Source organism: Orcinus orca, chromosome 20 (assembly GCF_937001465.1).
Source record: "Orcinus orca chromosome 20, mOrcOrc1.1, whole genome shotgun sequence".
In the NCBI taxonomy this organism is placed as follows: Eukaryota; Metazoa; Chordata; class Mammalia; order Artiodactyla; family Delphinidae; genus Orcinus; species Orcinus orca.
Window position 1 is genome coordinate 38,696,814 of NC_064578.1, and position 22,744 is coordinate 38,719,557.

At 47.5% G+C, this 22,744-nt stretch overlaps 1 protein-coding gene and 1 long non-coding RNA gene across 5 annotated transcripts; one reads left to right on the forward strand and one right to left on the reverse strand.

The window, feature by feature from the left end:
• Window positions 1–1,977: 1,977 nt before the first annotated feature.
• C20H19orf12 (chromosome 20 C19orf12 homolog) lies at window positions 1,978–11,979 on the reverse strand. 4 transcript variants are annotated; one of them, XM_033415000.2, is made up of 3 exons: window positions 11,836–11,979; window positions 7,593–7,762; window positions 1,978–3,037 (listed from the first exon to the last, which is right to left on the reverse strand). In XM_033415000.2, exons 2-3 carry the CDS (start codon window positions 7,750–7,752, stop codon window positions 2,772–2,774), a joined length of 426 nt encoding a protein of 141 aa, XP_033270891.1. In that variant the 5' UTR covers window positions 7,753–7,762; window positions 11,836–11,979; the 3' UTR covers window positions 1,978–2,771. The 4 variants fall into 4 exon arrangements, with proteins under 4 accessions (XP_033270891.1, XP_033270892.1, XP_004284912.1 ...); XM_033415001.2 differs by lacking the exon at window positions 11,836–11,979 and adding an exon at window positions 11,609–11,814; XM_004284864.4 differs by lacking the exon at window positions 11,836–11,979 and adding an exon at window positions 11,530–11,814.
• An 11-nt stretch (window positions 11,980–11,990) lies between these two features.
• On the forward strand, window positions 11,991–17,363 carry LOC125962691 (uncharacterized). The gene is made up of 2 exons (XR_007474232.1): window positions 11,991–12,290; window positions 12,661–17,363. It is a non-coding gene; the product is annotated as an uncharacterized LOC125962691 (long non-coding RNA).
• Window positions 17,364–22,744: the final 5,381 nt, after the last annotated feature.

The window sequence follows — 22,744 nt, forward strand, 5'->3', positions numbered from 1 at the left end:
GATTTCAAAATACATCACAAATGTTATTTAATGTTAATTGGTAAGAGTGTTCAAAAAGGTCTAAACAGTAAAGATGCAAATATGTTAGAAATACACATACATAGCATTAAAAGGTTTGCACAAAATATGCCAAATTTGTTAACAGTGGCTTTCTAGGTGGTGACACTTTTTTTTTTTTTGGCTGTGCTGGGTCTTAGTTGTGCCACGCGGGATCTTTCGTTGCAGTGCGTGGGCTCTTCATTGTGGCAGGCGGGCTTCTCTCTAGTTGTGGCGTGTGGGTTTTCTCTCTTTCTAGTTGTGGCGTGCAGACTCCAGGGCGCGTGGGCTCTCTAGTTGAGATGCGCGGGCTCAGTAGTTGTGGCACACGGGTTTAGTTGCCTGGAGGCATGTGGGATCTTAGTTCCCCGACCAGGGATCAAACCCTCATCTCCTGCATTGGAAGGTGGATTCTTTACCACTGGACCACCAGGGAAGTCCCATGGGTGGTGATACTTTTAATGGTTCTTATTTCATTATACTTTTCTGAATTTTTCTGTTTTCAGCAATGAACACTGACAAATAAAAGAAAAGAATACTATTCATTCAATGACTATCTAAAAACAGAGTTAAAGGAATATACAAGAAATTGGTATAGTGGCTGTATCTGGAAAGGGGGCTGGAGCAGGGGTCAGTATAGGAGGACGCCTTCCTTTTCCATTTGTATCTTCTGATGTCTTCTAAGTTTTGTACCAGGCTTGTATTACTTATTCAAAAATAAATAAATGAAAAAATTTCAAAGAAGATGCAGAAATACTAAAGCCACAGTTGCTGGGAGTAGAGTGTGAGGGGAAAGCAAGGAAAGTGCTTTCAGCTCCTGAGGGAGATGAGACTCAAGGCCTGGACTCCTCTTGGGCCCAAAGTCTACCGCAAGTCACCCAGGACCTGGCTAGGCCAGTGACTTTATTCTGTAAGGCCTGCTTCATCTGACCCCAAATTGGTCAGGAGTCAGGCCATCTCCTCCCGAGAGTGGTTTTCCCAAGGGTAAAGGTAGGCAGGCCAGGGAAGGGACTCCAGGGGACACTGGTGCAGGACCTCTGAGCTGGGACCACCTGTGTCCCCTGGGCCTGGCAGAGTAGGACCCAACACACGAGTTGAATTGGTGGGGCCCCCCATAACTACCCAGTCACCTTCTATGAGTCAGGATAATCATCTAAAAGGACCCCACCCTGCCCCCCATCAACCCAAACAGTGCAAATGTCCAAAGTGGCTTCATCAACCCCAGGAGTGTGGCCTGTAAAGGGCACCTGATGTGTGCTAGATAAGGCCAGATAAAGAGCAGCTTTTCTGGGCTTCCCTGGTGGCCCAGTGGTTAAGAACTCGCCTGCCAGTGCAGAGGACATGGGTTTGATCCCTGGTCCGGGAAGATCCCACATGCCGTGCAGCAACTAAGCCCGTGCACCACAGCTACCGAGCCTGCGCTCTAGAGCCCGCGAGCCACAACTACTGAAGCCTGCGTGCTTAGAGCCTGTGTTCCGCAATAAGAGAAGCCACCGCAGTGAGAAGCCCGCGCGCAGCAACGAAGACCCAACACAGCCAAAAATAAATAAATAAATTTATTTAAAAAAAAAGAGCAACTTTTCTGAGATAAAAGTTTGATCCTTCCTTAATCACCCTGGGTTCTAATTTGCCCTGAAGTTTTCTTTACACACACAGAGGTGCGGGATACTGACTCTGCTCAGCAGGGAGGACAGTGCAGCTTCCTTCCAGGCCCCTGGGACCCAAGGGACATCCTGTGGCTGCCAGGGAGGCTCGGGGCAGTGTGTGCTCACAGGCAGCACAGGGCACCACAGCAGCCTGGAAAGTCAGGTCGCAGGCCCTGGAATCCGGGGCTTTCATTCCTTCTTTAAAGTCACAAATCTGACACCTTCCCTTCCCTTGTGCTCCATGTGTACAACTTCAAATGTCAGAGATACTTTACACAAATGGGTGGAGAAAAGGACTGTTCAGAAAACATTTATTGTAGTTTGATGACACTTGTCAAACTGTGGTTCTGAAAGCAAAGCAAAAACAATATTAGGGGAAACTTAGGGTGGACTCATTTCTTAGAGAAAGTTTATGATTCTACCACTTCAGAAAGACCAATAATTTACTGAAAATATTTAATTTAAAAAACAGAACTCAGGAACTACTATGACTTTTCAGATAGGGAAAGCAAGCCCCTGGGAGGGTGAGAGCCCAGTCGGGCAGCTACTGGGGGAGGGGCTGGGTGCCACTGACGTTTGTGGCTTCACTCAGCAGGCCGACTGCCCCCTCCCTGAGACCACTCACAAGTCACTGGGTGGGGAAGGGGCATTCAAGAGGTAAACATGATTCCAGCAGGGGACAGCCCCAAGGTCCCAAGGGAGGGCTGGTCCTGCAACGGCTGCCTGGACAGGCGTCATCTTCACATGATGAGATGAGAAGGCTGAACGGGAAGACCTTCTTCCAGCTCCTGTGTGAGTGAGAGTAGATTCAGAAAACTGCCACTACGTGGCAGCAGTCACGGCTTTACTGTTCACCAGCTTCCCAGCTGAAGGGTTGTCAGGGCACACAGGTGCACACAGCCACAAAACACGGCATCTTCTCAAATAATTCCAGAACATGATATGGCGCAGCCCCAGCCTCTCCAGCAGGAGATTTCGCTACAGTTTAGGGTAATATTCTGATGATGTGGGGCTTCCTGCAGCTCCCCAGTCACCTTCCATGAGTCGGGGGGAATCATCTAAATGGACCCCGCTTCCTGGAGCAGAGGCCTAGTCGTCGTACTGCACTTCCGCCCGGAGCTCCTTGGTGACGTAGTTGGCCAGCATCGCCAGCAGCTGCTGCTGCAGGGCCTCACTGCCCATGACCAGCATGGTCAGCTGCACGGCGTCCGTCCATTGCAGGTGCCTGACGATGGCAGTGGCTTCGTTAAAGAGCTTCTGCTGCTCGGCAGGTGGCAGCTCCATTATGATCTGAGGAACTGGCTTAAACTGTCCACTTGTCATCCACGCGCCTAACAAACCCCCGACGGCCCCCCCTAGAAAACAGGAAGGACTCAATTAGTCGGTCATTTATATTCATAAACGATAGTCACAGGTTCTCGCTGAGTTCACATCTACCGTTGTGACGAGTGGGCACATTCATGAGCAGGTCAGAATGGGCTTGGCTTCACGCCTGCTCTGCCAGGAGGGCAGAGGGCAAAGGTTGACGTGGCCTTTGGTCGATTTGGCTCAGATAATTGACACCCAAACATGCCCTCCCCTAAGCTCTGCGCTCACAGTGCAACACAAAGCATCTCCCCTCCTGAGAGCTGTGCTAACTAAAACCCTTTTCGTGGGGGGAAGGTTTCCATGCTTCTCATAAAAATCTCTCTCATCTCAAAGAACAGGGCTGAGAAGCAAATGCATTTTCAGGGAGAACCATCTCAGTGGTGAGGCTGGATGGCTAATATGAGTCTTAGCTCTGAACTTTGAAATTTCCAGTGGAACCACGTGGTTATAAAGGACCCTGCAGACAGATGAGGAGGTATTTTCTCTTGAAACAGTGTTTTTCATACAACCCCTCCAAAGTTGTATGATGATAAATAACAAATTTAATGTATTCAACTACTTCTCTTTCTGCTACCCCAAAAGGGCACAAACATTATTTTTAAATGTCAATTTATTATTATCAAAGTTAAAGCACACTATTTTGGAATTTGAAGACCTTGTATCAATGGAAAGTTCTATTTAACCAGGTCAGGTGCAGTCTGCTACAGGAAGATGTCCTAGAGCAGGGGTCTCAAACTCAAGTGCCTACAGGGGTCAGGCAGGTAGCTGAAAGGAGTGAAGCGAGCTGAGTGGGACTGTGGTGACCTGGAGAGACAGGTCGCTGTCTAAAGGAGACATGGCTACCCTACGCCAGCCAATTGCTGCCACATGGAATACCAAGTATGTATCTTTTAAAAATGTTATGATTTTTATTTATTTATTTATTTATTGTGGTACGCGGGCCTCTCACTGTTGTGGCCTCTCCCGTTGCGGAGCACAGGCTCCGGATGCACAGGTTCAGAGGCCATGGCTCACGGGCCCAGCCGCTCTGCGGCATGTGGGGTCTTCCCGGACCAGGGCACGAACCCGTGTCCCCTGCATTGGCAGGCGGACTCTCAACCACTGCGCCACCATGGAAGCCCTGATTTTTAAATATCGGCAATCAGATATTGAAAAGACGCAGCCCAGCTGGACTTGGTGACTTTCTTTAAAAGACTAGAGTATGGAAAGGGGAAACAGTAACTTTGCAGTGGAGAAACCTGGCGGACATGACCTTAGCCAGGTGATCAAGGTGAGCATCACAAGGGAGGTCCTGTGGGTGTCATATGTCCCTGAAATATGTGACAAGAAGGGCACTGCACCTCCACGGTATTCTTTCCATAGATCCATAACCACAGTCTACTCGTGAGAAAGACATCAGGCAAACCCAAATTGAGAGGAGCTCTCCAAAATATCTGACCAGTACTCCTCAAAAGTATCAAAGTGGTAAAAAACAAGACCAGAGAAACCCTCAGAATGGGAGAAAATATTTGCAAATGAAGCAACCGACATGGGATTAATCTCCAAAATATACAAACCGCTCATGCAGCTGAACATCAAAAAAAGAAACAACCCAATTCAAAAATGGGTGGAAGATCTAAATAGACATTTCTCCAAAGAAGATATACAGATGGCTAAAAAGCACCTTAAAAGATGCTCAACATCACTAATCATTAGAGAAATGCAAATCAAAACTACAGTGAGGTACCACCTCACACCAGTCAGAATGGCCATCATCAAGAAATCTACAAACAATAATAGCTGGACAGGGTGTAGAGAAAAGGGAACCCTCATGCACTGTTGGTGGGAACGTAAACTGGTACAGCCACTATGGAGAAGAGTATGGAGGGTCCTTAAAAAACTAAAAATAGAGCTACCATATGATCCAGCAATCCCACTCCTGGGCATATATCCGGAGAAAACCATAATTCAAAAAGATACATGCACCCCAATGTTCATTGCAGTACTATTTACAATAGCCAGGACATGGAAGCAACCTAAATGTCCATCGACGGAGGAATGGATAAAGAAGATGTGGTACATATATACAATGGAATATTACTCAGCCATAAAAAAGAATGAAATAATGCCATTTGCTGCAACATGGATGGACCTAGAGATTGTCATACTGAGTAAAGTAAGTCAAACAAAGACAAATATCATATGATATCACTTATATGTGGAATCTAAAAAAAGGTACAAATGAACTTATCTATGAAACAGAAAGAGTTACAGATGTAGAAAACAAACTTATGGTTACCAGGGGGTAAAGGGGAGAGATAAACTGGAAGACTGGGATTGACATATACACACTAGTATATATAAAACAGAAAACGAATAAGGACCTAATGTATAGCACAGGGAACTCTACTCAATACTCTGTAATGGACTATATGGGAAAAGAATCAAAAAAAGTGGGGTAAAAAAAACAAGACTGGGGAGACTGAAGAGACATGACAATTAAGTGCAATGTTCTGTCTTGTGCTGGGTCTGGGACAGAAAAGATCATGGATGCAGAAACTGATAAAATCCAAATATAGTCTGAAGAATAGTTAATAGTAATGTTAGTGTTGGTTTCTTAGTTTTGACAAGTGTGCCTTGGTAATACAGGAACTGAAACTGGGTGAGAGATATATGGGAATTCTCGGCATTATCTTTGCAACTTCTCTGTAAATCTAATATTATTCCAAAATAAAAAGTTTATCTAAAAGAATGCAGCCCAGGCCACAGAGAACCCATTTGCAAGCTGGACTCAGCCAACAGTAAGTAAATCTTGCACCGTCTCAGGAAACCAAGTATGGAGGCACCTGGTAGCACACACCTTCTCTGGGGACCAGCCAGCCTCATGTCCTAGAGGCTGAACACTGCCCTTAGACAGCTTCCCCCAGTCTGAAAATAAGGAGCATTCTAGGGAGGGAGGGCCAGTCATTTACAAGTTTTACTGAACTTTTCCCCATGACACCAGTGAAACACTTAAGAGCTGATAAGAGTTGCACTCATCTGCACTAAACCTTTGTGAGAACATCAATATTTGATTTAGAGCAGCACTTAATGCAAAAAGTCGCCAGGAAATATCGACCAGAAAATTACCAAGTCTTTCGAGAAGAAAAAATTCCTTTGTTTTCTGGGTAAAATGATGCTCCTGCCCATGACCAGGGGCTGCAAGTAGCGAATCCCTGGGGTTCTCTTTGCAGACATCCTGTTCTCTACCAGCTTTTACTCAATCTGAATAAAATATGTCCTCCCAAAATGGCATTTGGGCACAGCTATATGATAAATGATCCCAGCTAGCCTTCCCTGAGCACATTAGATGGGGTGGGACAAAGATATAGGATGTCACTGAGGAAGAAGGAAATGGCCTTGTCTCCTCCCTCACGGGCTACTTCCTGGATGGCAAGAAGCTGAAGTCAAGACTCACTAATTCACAGAGTCTGGAAATGGAAATGCATAGATGGAAGGTCTGGGGCCACCCACAGGCTGATTTTTCTCCCCGGTGTGGGCTCAGCTTAATACAGTGTCCTTGAATGTCAATCCTGCTACCAGAGGGAAGAACAGAGCAGGAAGCCTTACTGGTGAGCTGGGACACAGAAACCAACCTCAGCAGAAAAGCAGTCACCTCTCCAGCCTGTATTCATGTGAAGACTGCAAGCCATACAGAAAGGACTTCCACCAGACTGTGAGCTTTCCCAGGCCCTGTATCCCCCCACAGGCTGCCTGGCACAGAGGAGGCATTCAGTAAATATTTACTGAGCCCAATGCAGCAGACCATGCCTTGAGCCGATGCCCCTGTGTTGCAGGGTCCACCTGAGGCACCTCGAGGGAGGCCTTATCTGGCCCCTCCTCAAGTCAGACCTGGACAGCAGCCAGCTCTCTGACACCACCCCTAGCCCTGTGGTTTGGGCCACAGAGGAATTCTTCCGGTTCATAATCCAAAGGAAGCAACTTCATTCTAGCAACAATGAATGATGGGAAAATCAGCCAAAGTTTCATTTATTGCCAGAAACGGGTTCCCAAACAGAAGCAGGTGGTAAAAGAAGGGGACAGGGGTGATCACTCCACGAGTTAGCTTATTGCTTTTCTGCGTTGGACTGCTTGCTTTCAGAATGGGGAAGCGCTCTGGGAACGAGCTTATGTAAAGTGGCTCTACAGCATCAGCCCCCAGTAGGTGCCTGGCAAATCTCAGCTTCCTCTCTGGATGTGTAATGGTGATGGGGGGAGGGAGACTGTCCAAGGGACCCAGGACACCCCGAAATCTTCAGACTCTAGGACACATCCCTGGGGGGAAAGGTGTCCTCCAGGTCTGCATGACAGATGCCATCTGAGAGAGCCCTGCACTTCTGAGACATTCACACAGAAGCTTGTGTTTTCAACAGGACGACTTATGTACCCAAAGATCATTTCACAGAAGCAACCTCAACTCAACAAACTTCTCACACAGGACAGAGGCTTTTATGAGGTCTCTGAGGTTTCAAAGGTCTTTTTTTCCCAACAACTGCACCGTCCCTGTGAGGCACTTGCACTTACCAACGGCTAGTCCTGGTGGGCCGCCCACCAAACCACCAACGAAGGCCACGGCCCCTGTGACCAGGGCGCCCCTCCCGGAGTGCCTGACGGCCGCCCTCATTTTCCTCTCCTCAGAGACGGAGCACAGCAGCCTCATGATGTCCTCCACCGCGACGGGCATCGCAGCAGACCTTGAAGGAAGCATTCCAAAGGAGAGTTTTAATGAGTGAAGCATATTTCTACCCAAATGTTGCTCTTCCTGAAGTTTTAAGGAAGGTTCCCCATTTTTGGTACAGAACAGTACCTCTGCTGTATGCACGATGACAGCACTCCCCAGTCATGTGCCAAGTCCTTTGGCAAAGAGAAAGCAGGGCAGCTTTCAGTTAATAAGCAGACTGAATCAGCAGGGTGGGTGAAAGGTCTTCTCTGCCCTCTGATTAACTTCTGATTTACAACAGGTTAAGGAGCAACGCTGGCCACGTGTTCCACCAGTTCATCACGAGTGAGGCAAGTCTGAGCTCTCTTGCATCAGGGCCTTTCAGCTGGCTCAGGCAATCCCCGAGCACAAACCTTGGCTGAGTGCACAGAGTCCCAGCCCCTGGTCGTCTCCTGTGTGACAGGGCATCTCTGCCCACGCCAAGCCAGAGAAGGGGAAAGCACAGGACTCTGCAACCACACAGCCTTCACCCACTGGATGACCCTGAGCAGAATGGCAGATTCTTCACCTGTAAGATGGAGATAAACCACCTATAGGCTGGATTCTTGCAAAGTGTAAGTAGAATGGAAGCAAAGTGCCTGGAGCGAGTCTGGAACACTGCAGACTCTCAGACATGATGGCTCTAAATGAACGTTTGGTTCCTAACATACACCACTGGCTTCTATAAGCAACCACTCATAGAGTCAATCCAGTTCTACTCATGAGACATCAAAGGCAAGGACAGGATGATGTAGTAAGATGAAACAACCAGAGAATAAAAGAAATCAAAGAATTCCAGGGGTTTGCCTATGGATGGACAGATGACGGATGGGTGTACTTTGGAACAATGACCTTTAGAACAATTCTCTGGGGTCAGGAAACTGTTTGCCACACTAGCAGGAAAAGGACAGGCAGGGGCAAGGGTGAGGGCAGGTCAGGCTCCGCCCCAAGGTTGGTGGGAATGGAGAGCTTTGGCACTGATGGGCCACCTGGCAGGATAGGAAGTAAAATCAAAGCAGCAATGAGCAGGTGATTCTCCTTCCAGCTTCGGCTAGACCCAAGGCTCGGTGGGCACTTTCCTTTCTCACCAACACTCCCCTTTTCATTTAAGGCTGAGACATGCAAACATTCACTAAAGGAACTCGACTGTGGAAGTTTGGAGCAGACTCTATTACTCAATATCTTTTGGATATATGAGGGTTTTTTTTTAAACCCAAGGATAATCCAGAATTAGTCTCTAATGTAAAATTATCCTCCCAATCCCAAGAGAGAATTCTCAGCCCTTAGAACAAATCTGTGGATCTCCTGTATCACCAGTCAGAACGTCTTTGTAGTCCCAGGAGAGGTAAGAGGGATCCTGTGCTCCAGCCCCTGTGAATTTCCCCTCTTTTCCTTTTATATTCTTGACATCAGTGATTCTCCACCAGTGCATAGGAGTCACTGAAGATCTTGTTAAACACGGCCCCTATGGGCAGGGTGAGATTCTGTATTTACAAGCACCCTCAGGTGATCTTCTGCCCTCACTTTGGACAGCAAGAGTCTATGAGAGCATGACTCAAGATGTCTGACGTCTGTTACTCAGTCCTTGAGTTCAGAAATGCAAAGAGGCATCCGCCAGATGTGTCTGTTCACCAGGGGTGTGAGAGGCAGTGGAGGGGCAGTCCTGCAGGGTTGCCCAAGGGACTAGAGGAGAATTCAAGTGTGTTTGTCCTTGCTCTGGCTCCCAAGTGTCCTGGATCTGCTAAAATGCCTGCTAGCTTCCAGGCCCCTCTGCTCACCAGCGGTGACCACGTGTAGACAGAGCACATGCCCCCTCCTCCTCCCTGCAAGAGAGCCCCCTTCCACCCTTCCAGAGGTCAAGAATTTTCCAGGCACAACTGTCAAGATAACATTATAGCATTAATAACAGCGAAGGAACTGCACTCAGAAATGGGGGGAGAGAGAGTAACCTGATTTACCCAAAAGCCATGGTCCTGTAAAGCTATGCAAACAAAATGTTTAATTTCAAGTACATATTAAGATAACCAAAGGAATTAATTTCATGGTAAAACCTTTCAAAAAGCTAAAAATCCTCCTGTAAAATATCTAGTCACCTTCTAGCTTAGCTCTGGTTTATATCCAGCTTTTTATCTGTCACTTATGCAGAAAAAAGGGAGATGAAGCACCCTCTGGAGGCTGCAGTGAGCCTCCCATTCAAAGAGGCATGAAGACCTTGAGCCTTGCCATGCTTGATCTGCAAGTCTGGCTTCTAGGCCAGTGTACTCTGCCCAGATGCTACTCCTAAAACAGGTTTTCTGCAGAATTATGGATCTGTATTCTTGAAACAGTTTCTGCACAGCAAGAAAAGGTATGTAAAAGAGGAAGGAAATAGATATATACCCATTTCACCCTCTACTGTCTATTAAAAAAAAACACAAAACAAAACCCAAAAAAACAGTTTCCAACCTGCTCTGAATGACTTTAGGTCGAAACCCACAGGGGCTAATGAGACATCACTGTGCAAACGCCACTTCCAACCTCCACTTAGCCCAGTTGGGCCAGCACAAGGCACAGGCCCAGAGCTCTGTAGGGCTGGAGAGCCAGCAGGTGTCATGGTGTGTGGGAGGGGAGGCAAGGAAGTGGCCTGATTCCAGCTGGGTTCAATGGTTCCACACCATGGGTAGAGAGGTGGCATTGTGGCTGCCTCCATCCAAGGGAATGCTGGTTTAATTTCCTTGTAAGAATCATTTTAGAAGTTAGAGCATCAATAGACTCTTGTTGTGGAAGAAAGGTTTGCAGCCCCATCTCCTGAGCCCTTGCTAAAAAGTTCAGCCTCCCAACTTCTCCAGGGCTGCCAGATTGAGGAAGGAAGCCGGTCCTGCTTCTCCTTCTCCCACTCCAGCTGCCTTTGTCTGTAAGCAGTAGAGAAGTGGGTGAGGAGGGAGGAGACAGGAGCACTCTGATAGGGACAGACCTCAATGGGGAGGGAGTGTGCCTCCCCCCATATCACACCTATTTCAGAATCAGATTTGTCCACGAAACAGGCTCCGGTCACAGGAAGCCCATCTGCCAGCCACAGGGAAGGCAAATGCCAACGTGAAGCCCTGGTTTCGTGTAAGCACCCAGGCTGGTCTGCCGATTACAGCAGGGATCTGGGGGAGAGGGAGATGAGCCCGTCCCTGAGACTATAGCCTGGCTTTCTGAGGTGGACCAGATTGTGAGAGATGAGGAGAGGAAGGCTGCAGAGCTAACACAGACCTCCATGCACACAGCTCTTTTTAAAAATTAGAAAAGCAGGGCCACTTAAGAATCAGAGTGATGTTGCCCGCCTGCAATCCTCAGTACTTTCTACTTTGCTGGTGAAATTTACAAAGCTCCAGTGTGCCCACTGGCTCCTATAAACCGTGTCTTTCCACCTCTCTATGCCCCAGGGCAAAGACTGGATCCCATCAGCAAACATTGTCAGATTAGCCCACAGACTTTTTAAAACGAATTATAAAATCAAGAGATTTCACATACACCTCACACTTGTGATTTCTCCTGAAAAATCAAAAGCACAAGCCACACTGGGGCCGCCATCTGCAGCAACGCAGGCCAGAGCCGAGCAGGACCCGAGCAGAGCACACGTTACCTACCTACCTGGCCCATGAGCAAGTCGCTTCACACCCTCTCAAAATATTCCTATTTCTTTTGTTTGTTTGTTTTAAAGGCTAAAGAAGCTACCAGTCCCCACAAAGTTAATCTCCCCCAGCCCCTAAATCAGTAACATCCCTTCCTGATCACCTCTAAACTAGCGTCCAGATTCTCTTCCCAGAGGGCAAGGCCAAGGGTGCTCCGCCCTGCGGATATAACCCACACGCACCGCGGTTCCTGCGGGAAGTCACACGCGCGGGCACACGCACACACAGGAGTTCCTGCAGGAGGTGACACGCACACACAGCCCTCCGTGTACCCCGATTCTCCATATGGAAAATGAATGCACGAAGAGCGTGCGCCCGGCACGGGAGAGCCAGGCCCGCGGCCAGCTGGCACGCCAGCCGCTCCGGGCGCCCCTCCCCCTCCCGGCTCCAGCAGCTTGGAGCCCTTTACCTGCGGAGGCGGCGCCGCGAGGTCACAGGCCGGCAGGCGCAGGGACACCAGGCCGCCCCTCCCGGCGCGCAGGCCCCACCCTCCCGCCTTCCGGCTCTTCAGCGCTGGGCCTTCCGGGGCGCCACCCACCTGGTCGCGCAGCAGCAGCAGCCGCTGCCGCCGCCGCCGCCGCCGCCGCCGCCGCCGCCGCCGCCGCGCTCTCGGCCCAGGCCCGGCTCCGGGAGCGGCCCTCCCGGATGCGGCACCTGGGGTGGGGTCGCTGGGGCCCCGAGGCCGCGCGCACCCCTGCCCTCCACCCCGCCCACATCCGTTTTAGGTCCAGGTTCCCTTGGACCTTGCTCAAGCCCGGGGCCCTCCTGGGAGACCCTTTCTCTCTTTGGCCCTTCGCCCAGGACCTAAGGACCCCTCCCTTCCCCCCATTTCCGACGCGGGAGAGAGCACGGCAGCCTTGACAAGTAAAGGCGCTGAATTAATATTCGGTGAATATTCGGGGCAGAGTCAGACACCAGCTGGCCGCAGTGCGGGTACCGGCGGCATCTGGGTCTGGGGCTTTGCAAAGGCCTAGCGCCACCTTTGCTCCTGGGGTTCCAAGGGAAGAGGAAGTGCAGTTTCGGGGCAAAGCTGAGGTTGGGGAGGCTCTTGGGAGGGTGCAAAGGCTGAGGGTGGTGGGTAACAGAAGGGCCAGGGACTACTTTAGGGGGCATATGGAGAAGGCTTCCCCCCATCTCCTCCGAGCCCCCCAGACAAGATCTGGCCTGGAACCATCTCAAATCTGAAAAAGACTTCTGGGGGCTTACCCTGCACTGTCTCACTCAATCCTGACAGCAATCCTGCAACATAGGCATGGTTGCCACTGCCATATTACAGACAGGAGAAGGGAGGCAGCAAGGCGCAGAGAGACTGATCTACCCAAGGCCACCAAGATAGTGAGTGTCAAGGTCCAGACTCCATCTTGGCTCCACCTGCCTCAAAGCCCCTGCTTGTAACCAGCACTCTGCCTTGCTTTCCCGGGTGCTGTGGGCATCCAGAGGGTGAGCCTCTTTCACACTACCAGAACAATTTTGGTACTTTTCTTTTTTTTTTAATGGGTAAGTACTTTGGGTATGTTTGTTTGTGAACTATAGATATATATCTCACTTTACTGAGGTATGACTGACATACAAAAAGCTATACGTATTCAATGTATACAAAACCTGATGAGTTTAGGGATGAGTTTATACCCGTGAAACCATCACCACCATCAAGGCCATAAATACAGACATCGCCTCTGGACGTTTCATCCAGCCCCCTTTATTATTATTATGATTTGTGTTTGGGGATGTGGTAAGAATACTTAACATAAGATCTACCCTCTTAGCAAACTTTAGTGTACAGTATGGTATTGTTAGCTATAGATACTATTCTGTATGGTAGATCTCTAGAACTTATTTATCTTAGTTAACTGAAACTTTGTATTCTTTATCATCATTTTGTCACTTCTGTTTCCCCTCTGTCCCCATTGTGAGAAAGGGCCTAAAGCATTAACCAGAGTTCCCCTGGCCACAGTGAAATAACCCCATCCGTTCCTGAATAGGAGCTTTTGTATGAGTTTGGGTAACTTTCAAGAGTGAAAATTAACCAAAGTTAAGAATAGCCCAACTCCCTGGAGTGTCTCCAGGCATGGGCCTGGGTGAGATTCTCCTGTTCCTCTGCAGGCAGCTCGCTCTGGCGGCACATTAAGGAACTGGGCCTGCTCACTTCCCCAGAGATGGGGAGGAGAGGACAGTGGGGAAGGAAAGATGCTGGAAGGGAAAGAAACTTCAAGGTGGGGACCCTCTAGAGAAGGTTAACTATAAGAAGTCATGCAAACATACAACCCATCAGCAACTTGGGAACTTCATTCTGATATGAATAAAGTCATAAAATGCACACACCAAAGCCCATAAATATAACACATGGTACCACATTCTCATAATGGCAGCTGGACCTCCTGCGAAGTGGAGGAGGTCCCATGAATGAGGTGCACAGTGGGGTCTCCATCCTGGTGTGGTGACTGTGTACTGACCCAGCATCCAGCTAGTGCCTTCATAATGCTTATAGTCTTAAGGTCTGGCTGGATGACCTTGGGAAACTTCTCTGTGCCTCAGTTTCCTTTTTTGGGAAATGACAGTAATAATAGTACCTGTCTCATAGGATTGTTCTGAAGATTAAAGGAGGTAATGTGTAGGAATCTAGATCATTCTTGTTTACATCATAGGTTATGAAAATGAACCTCCAAATTCCCAAATGTGAGCCTCATATGCCCAGAGTGGCAGGAAATTCAATTCCACCCCAGCCTTCATAATGCACCCTCTTCCTGATAGGCCCAACAATCTCCCAGGGTGCTAGGTTTTGTTCAAAGAGCCAGATGGAGCCAGAACTCAGGTGGGGTCCCCTGAGGCCAGCGCCCTCATCCTCCCCTTTTCCAGAGGATGAGTGAGGCAGCTCCCCACTTTCACAGCTCTTTCAGGATAACCTTGCCCAGACCCAGGGCTGGATGATCCAAGCACAGGACACACACATAAACCCCTGCAATCTCTTAATAAGAGCATACGAGTAAACCAGATGTCACTTTCAAAACTAAAACGTGTTCTTTTTGTTTGAAATGACCTCTGAGGAAGCACCATAGTCTGTCTGGTGCTTAAGGATTCCTGGGGATCTTGATCTAGCCTCGCAGACAGTCATTTGTCCCAAGGCACTCACAGAGCCAAGGTTTTGGGTCAGGAGAGGTTTCAACCCACATGCTGGGTCCAGGACATGTGGGGCTGAAAGGACTTCTGAGTCCTTAGCCCTGGAGGCAAAGGAGGTCTCCTCACCTCCCAGTCCTTCCCCCAGGATGCATTCCATTCCTTTCACCTGTGAAGTGTTCAACACACTTTTTGGCACATACCAGGTGTATTAGTTTGCTGGGGCCCCATAACAAAGTACCACAAACCGGGTGGCTCAAAAGGGAAATTTATTGTCTAACAATAATATACATCTTTGTTTACTAAATAATTAGCTCTGTTACGTGAACCATAAAAATCACGATTCTCAGATCATTATATCAGAGGAACAAGAATGTTTCTGAATTCTTATAATCTGAATTTTGATTGAGGATCATTGAAGATCCACAATTAAGCCATTGTTAATTAATAAAAGTGAATGGTTCTTAATGTGTTAAAAAAATAAAAAAGAAGTCCAAGGAGTTGGCAGGGCATGCTCCCTCCGAAACCTGTAGGGGAGGATCCTTCCTTGACTGTTCTAGCCTCTGGCTGTGGCCACCAATCCTTGGTGTTCCATGGCTTGCAGCTGCATCTCTGCCTTTTCTGTCACATGATGTTCTCCCTGTGTGTCTGTGTGAGTGTCCAAATTTCCCTCTTATTATATGACATTAGTCATATTGGAGTAAGGGCCCACCCTACTGACCTCATCTTAACTTGACTACATCTGCAAAGACCCTATTTCCAGATAAGGGCGTATTCATAAGTACCAGGGGTTAGGACTTGAACATATGTTTGGGGGTGACACAATTCAATCCATAACACCAGTTATTCAGAAAATGCCAGCTATGATGATTATTATCCAAGCATGCACAGCATGCACATGGCACCTGCAAGCATGCTAAAAATACCACTCTCAGCCATGCCTTGTGTCGAGCCTGTTGTATACAGGTGACCATCCAGCCGCCTGCCTTTAGTCTTGGGAGAGCTTAATTCCGAAAGGGTTGTTGAGGGACAAGGTGGCTTTGGGACTGGTAATGAGCTCCTCCTGGGCTTCATCATTGTTCTTCTAAATAAGTAATTCATCTTCTTCCTTGCTGTTTACATCCTTCACATATTTGTAGATGGTTATCCTGTCCCTTTAGTCATTACTTAGCACCACTCTACATATTTGCCATGGTGTTGAGTGTGTGCTCTCCTCATTGTCATGATTAGTATTATTATTTCCTCCTGGCCCACTCCCTGGGTCCCTCAGCCACCATCACCACTGTGTGAATCTCCTTCAGGTCCCCAGACTTTCAAGTAACAAGTTTCTTGGCATGGAACATTAGAAGTCAGTAGTGGTGACAAGGGATGCTTGCAGGCCCTCTGGCCCCCTACTCCTCTGTCATTTTTGTCAGTTTCCCCAAAGCCACATCAAATAAATAGACAAGCTAAGTAAAAACAATGTGCTTACAGTGCAAATACTGTTTCCAGACAAATCTCCCTGTCCCTGGTTTCATCCGGATAATCTCAATTTCTTCAACTATAAAATAAGGATAAGAATTCCCGCTCTCAGCAACCTGGGATTACTGTGAAGACTACATGAGGAAGAGAGTGGAAAAGTGCTTTGTAAACCACAAAGCAGGGGGGGTGGCAGTACCAGCAATGCCTTCAACATACGATTAGATTTCTGCAGAAAGTTCCAGGGGTCAGCTGTTCTGAAAAGCTAGAAATTCTAAGTTACAATTTACAAAATGAACTTGATAGAACTGAGATTCACCCTAAAATCTGTTTGTTGAAAGAATATGGAGATGCCCTACTTCAAAATCTACTATTAGATTTTAGTATTCCAAAAAAAGTGTGGAACTCAGAGCTGGATGGGCCCTTGGAGACATGTTACAGATGGCCCTGAGGAGGCTTTGGAAGGTTATGCTGCTATAAAAGATTTTTTTTTTAATCCACCTTGTCTTCCATTTCAGATCTCACTGAAGAGTTCTTCTGTACCCAGAAGACTTATTTTCAGTCTGAGAAGAATGATTTTCAATGGTTCTGTTGAACATGCAATTCTCATGCAAGTATTTCTATAATTACCCTGTTTCAGTTATAATACAGTTTCTGGAACAATAGGACTTTTATTATATTGCCATATCTGTTATAATAGATGTTTTATTACAGAAAATTATGGTAGAGTCACTATTATGATTCTGAAGTTTTTATTTCAAATTGTTCATAGGATGGAAATTCTTTCTCCCAAGTAGTTTTTACTTTAATGGTGCTTTGAGCTTTTTGGGTTTTTTAAACTTTTTTGGGGATTTTGTTCAATGGCAGAATGTGTTCTTTTGCTCCAGTACATACTGTGGATGAAAAGTTACCCCTGGTGTTTGTTTGTTTGTTCTTAGCATGTGGTGCACAGAAATTTTTTTTTAAATGCCATCTAGATTGTTCTATATATATCTGCATACATTAGCCTGCTCAGGCTGCCGTAGCAAATACCACAGACTGAGTGGCTCAAACAACAGAAATTTATTTCTCACAGTCTGGAGGCTAGAAGTCTAAGAGCAAGGTGCTGGCAAAGATAGGTTTCATTCTGAGGCCTCTTTTCTTGGCTTGCAGGCAGCTGCCATCTTGTTGTGTGCTCATATGACCTCTTCTATGTACATGCAGGGAGAGAGAACAAGCTCTCTACTATCTCCTCTTATGAGGACACTAATCCTATCAGATCAGGGCCCCACCCTTATGACCTCATTTAACCTTAATTACCTCCTTACGGGCCCCATCTCCAAACACAGTCACATTGGAGGTTAGGACTTCAACACATGAATCTGGGGACACACAGTTCAGTCCACAGCACTGCATAACTTTTATTATTATTATTGCAGAAGAAATTCCCAGAGCCCTTGTATTAAATAAAGTTAATAAACTATATTTGAGAAGGAATAAATAATATTAGTGAGAATGACAACAGAGAAGTTGAGACTTCAAGCCACAGAGTTGGTAATAGCCTATTTCAGATGGTGGCCCCACTGGGGGAGAAGAATGGGGGCTGGAGTTTTTCTTGATAAATTTACTGGCCTCAGACCCCCAGCTGGGGTCTGGAAGCATGTTTGTTGGCTCCAGCGTGATGGTTTTGGCCCATAGGAAGATTCCACCTCAGGTGAAAAGGTGATTCTGAAATCTCAGACGTCAGGTCAAGCTCTAGACCCAGTGGACCTGTCCACATTGTAGGATTTAAGAACTATGAAAAGTCCCAAAATATCTGTGCACAGGTCCAGCACCATCAGGACCTGCCTCTGAGTTTAGCCATCATTTCCACGTGCCCCTGGTAGAGCACACTCCCCGGCTTAGAGTCCAGAACTATTGATGGAGGGACAAGTCCTGGGCCCTGGGGAAAACAGAGGCTCTCCAGTCATGGTCTTTAACTAGAAAGACCTTAATTCATCCATGCTCCTGGGTTTCTAGATGATTCTTTAGGCTCCCCAAGAAAGAGAGAGGAAGGGATTTCCCATGGTTATGGCATTAGTAACAGAATCATAACAAAGGTCCAAACCTCTTGGTTTCCCAGCCTCTGTTCTTCCCACAGCACACGCTCCAACAGGGAAGGGAGGAGACCCTGGAGGGTACTGGGGGTGGGGGTGCTGAGCACTGGGTGCTCAATGCCTTTGAAGCCTGGGAGGTGGGTAAACACACACACACACACACACACACACACACACACACACACAGAGTAAACGTGGAGAAAATCAGAGAGGAGACTGTTAGGAATCTTCCAACGTAGAAAGCAATCAGGTAGTTTGGAGCTCCCAGAAGAGAGGGACTTTGGAATTCAAAGCATTCTTTTGAGGCTCAGAGGCACTGGGAGATGGGGTCTCTGGGGTCTTACCTCCTCTCCTCCCCCCACTCCCATCCCACAGTGTGGCTGTCCACTGCAAAATGTCAACTGCCTTGTGGGAATAAAATCCTGACTTCAGGATGGAAACCGGTGAGGAAAGTGAACTGCTTTGCACACATTTGGCCCCTTTGCTGGGCCACATTTCTGTTAAGCAAGCAGAGACTTGTCCTGTGTTCCCATCAATGCTTATCCGCTTGTGGACCTCAGGTAAATGATGCTTCATTCACCTCAGTGTTCAGGCCCTGATAAGGCAGACTTTGGGGCGATGGTTTGGGGAGATAAACATATATTATTTCTGGCAGTTTCTCTAAGTTAGGATTTCAAGCATGCGGAGAGGGCACCCAGTAGTCGTTTCTACCAGGGATCCCCTCCCCTGCCCAAGGCTCAGGCAGGTGCCAGGTCCTAGGCCCTCGCCTCTCCTTGGTCGAAATCCCCGCCGTAGGATTGCCTTCCTCAGTTGCCATCACGCTTTACTGTCGCGGCCCAAGGCGGGAGACAGCCACGTTGGCTGGGATCACAGGCCCACGCCTTGGGAAGGCCCTGCCGGTGCCAGCAGCTAGTGGAGAGTGATCAGAGCGAGACAAGAGATTCCACCCAAGTAAGCTCCTCAAAGTATCTCCTGAACCCTCAGAGATTACACCGCCCACACAATGCGAGCAAAGCGGCTTCCGATAATGCGGCAGACAGCGGGGCGCGGGGGCGCGGCAGGGATGCTCAGCGCGCGGGGATGATCGGCGCCCGCACTCGAGCGGGCGCAGGTCGGCGGCACGCCGGCTCACCCAGTGCCTTGCTCCTCCCCGAAAACAAAGGCCCGGGGCCAGTCTTTGCGGGGCAGCGGGGGGAAGGGCCGTGCTGGCTCCGCTTGAGCAACAAACAGAGCAAGCAGACAAAGGGCATGGCCCGCGGGTGTGCGCGGTGGGGAAGCAGTGCAGCTCGGTTGGAATATCGTGTGTGGATTTGAGACCAATGGGAAGCGCTCCCAACAATGCCCGTTGTTTTCACCGGGCTGATTTTTGCTCAGTTTCATCAAGTAATTTGCATTCCATTTTAAATAAAACAAATGAATTATGGCCGAGTTTTTGTTTTATTTATATTAAATAATGGCTTCCTTTCCTTTATTATTGAGATAGTTCTTCCTGAGCAGGGTGCACAGTGGGCAAAGGGAAGCTCTCCCGCTGGCCAGATCCCAGCTTCCTGTCTGCTGAGCCGGATAGTAAACTCCCAGGACGCCCTTGGTTTGTTCTGGCTGTCCCGCGTAGCAGTGGGAATAAACTAGAACATCAGCCCTCTCCTTTCTTAAGCCTCCCTTTCTTGCGTGGAAGCTCCAGAATCTCCATGTAGGAGGGGCTCAGAGGCAATGTAGTCAGAAAGAGCTGGACGGTTAAAGGGCTTCTCTTAAAGTGGTATTTGCAAACTAAGCACACTTTACTAGGGTTTATGTTGCAACTTTTAAAAAAGAGAATATTTTCTAAAATTCCTTTTCTAAAATTTTCATAAGACTGAGGAAGTGTCAATAGTTGGATTCGGGAACAGCATAACATCACTGTATTTGTTATTATTGCTGCATAACAAATTGCTTCAAAACTTAGTGGCTTAAGACAACAATAAACATCTAATATCTCTCACAAAATTCTGGAGTGCTTTATCTGGGCAGTTCTAGCTTGCGGTCTCTCATGAGGGTGCAGTCATTTGAAGGCTTGATTGGGGCAGGAGGGTCCATTTCCAAGGCCTCAGTTCCTTGACACCTGGGCCTATCCACAGGGCAGCTTGAGCATTCTCATAACTAAGCAGTGGGCTTCCTTCAGAGCCAATGATCCAAGAAACAAAGCAGAAGCCACAATATCTTTAGGATCTAGCTTTGAAAGTTACACACCATCACTTTCTCAACATCCTATTGGTTAAGCAGTCCAGCATTTGTCAATATGGGAGGGAATTACACAAAGGTACATATACAAGCACTGGAGGATCATTGAGGGCCATCTTAGAGACTGGTTACCACAAGTGATTATCACTGATATTGTTCGGCAGGGGTTTTTTGAGGGTCTGGAGGAGAATGCTATATGCCTAAAGCCAACAATTCTTATTTGTCTTTCTTGTCAATGGGAACTTAAATGGTCCATCACCTTTGATGGTCTTCCATGTCAGCCCAGCCAGTTTATTGTGTTTATTGCACAGCCGGTTTATCTGTGCAATAAACATGGACTCAGGGTCCTCTCAGTGCTGGCCTCACCTCCAGATTGGGGAATAGAGCAGTAGTCAAGGGAGACAAGATCCCCCTCTTGGCTCCCTGACGTTCTGGAGAGAGGAGACATAAGGAGACAAACACATGGCAATTAGGGCTATAATGCTATAGGCAGTGCTGTCACCTGGGGGATTCAGGAAGGACACTAAGCCCTGAATGCCATGGTTGGCGGTCTGTATACCTTGGTCCTCCCCAAATTGGAAATCTCCAATGACGCAGGCATTGCATTAAGGTGGCCGCAAGCCAAACCTTTAGTAGAATAACAGCCTAGATAAAATGGACTTTTGATATCATCACAAGCCCTCATGGACCACCCCTCATGTATACAACACTCTCTCTTCCAGAATGTGAGATCCACAGGAGGGGAACTATGTTTTATTTACTCCTGGGTCTTTAGTGCCTAAAGAATGACTAGTATGTAATTGGTATTCACTAATGACTACTGTTAGTAATAACTATTTAATAGTTATCAGCCTGTTGATTCCCCAAGTCTTTCAGTCTTAATGGAAGTTACCCATTAATAAATAAAAGTGACTCAAGCTCTCAATCCACGGACAGTAGAACAGCAGCGCTGAATCCTAGAGACTGCTGATAGGTGTGGTGAAAACAAACTCCATTTCTCCTGAGCAGAAGTCCCTGGAACCTGGCTCTTCCTGGCCCCTCTCCTAGCCTCCCTTCCCAGCTCCTGTGTCAGCAGCCCTCTTCCTGCTTAGCTTCCCTGGACTGAATGAACAGGGAATTCCAGAGCTTCCCACCAACTTCCCCAAAGCATCTCTAATGTAAGTTGCTCTGTGCTGCAGACTTTGACTAAGGGCTTGCAGCCTCCAGAGAGAGTTACATGAAACAGCATGGTCCATCAAGTGGCCTGAGAGGGAATACTGAGTCATCCGGATTCTTTAAAGTTACTGGGGCCAAGCCAGGCTCTCCTCAGCTTATTGGGTCTCTTACTACTCTCTTCCCAATGGACCAGCCTGAACTCATTTCCACACTCTTCCTAGACTCCCGTTCCCATAGCCAATGTCAGTAACATGCTCATCCAGGCCTCAGTAGTTAGGGGTCCAAAGCTCTGAACTAAGGCCTTACCTTTAGCATCGTCAAAATTTTAGGCTTCATACCCAGCATGCTTCTAGATGGAGGGAAGCCACGGGTATAAAGGTTTACTCTGTTCCCGTAATGAATTACACTCCCCCTTCTCTTTAGAAGGCACAACATTTCTGTTTTTTTTAATAGCAGTTTTTCATTCTGGTTATACCTAGATATACATACATACCCACAAGACTGCTGATTACATTTTTTCGAGATCTTCTGGTGTACTGTCACTTTGCAAAACAATTTGTTGTCCATGCAGTGACTTTAGGGGCTTTCTAAGATTGTCTGTTCTAAAGACTGTTTATCAGCGAGGTGGCACAACTGAGTGAATCCCAGCCATTCTGTAGACAGGAGGACTGAGGAAGAAGTTCAGAGGGCATTCTGGAGTGATTTGCAACTCCTCAAACAGAAATATAACATCTTCTTTCATCCTCTGCAGAGTCTGGAGTGAAATTCACACCTTTTTTTTTCTTCCCATCACTTAAAATCAAATTCTCACCCTTAATACTTCCTTTCAGAACTGCACCCAAAATGATGATGTCTTCTCATGCATATGAATTACCCTAAGTGTATGAGAATCAACCCCACTGGAGTGTGCTAAAGCCTTAACTCAACTGCCTTGAAAGCTGCTAAGCCCTGATTAAGGCAAAGGTGTCTTTTTATTTTATAAGACGTTTAGGATAGTTCACATCACCGTGTACAGATGCACTGAAATCGATTGTGGGGGGAACTATAAAGAGAGCATATGCTCCCTGTATCTGTTCCTGAGCCAGGTAGGATGCTGAATTCTGATGAGGGATTAAGGCAGACAGCGGCATCTGTCTCCTTGCAAACACCTGTTTGGACACTGGTCTGACACCCTTCCTCATGTTCATCCTGGGAAGGTGTTGCATTTTCACTTGAAACCTCATGATCTGGCATGGTGTCTTCTGCAGACCACACGAACACTCAACAATTAATTGCCGGAGAAACAAAGCATAAAACATG

Bases quoted from the DNA above. Each gene is read 5' to 3' on its own strand.
- C20H19orf12 (XM_033415000.2), bottom strand. From the start codon at position 7,752: ATGCCCGTCGCGGTGGAGGACATCATGAGGCTGCTGTGCTCCGTCTCT. The intron at 3,038-7,592 runs GTAAGTGCAAGT...CCTGTTTTCTAG, and splicing joins CCCACCAGGACTAGCCGTTG to GGGGGGCCGTCGGGGGTTTG.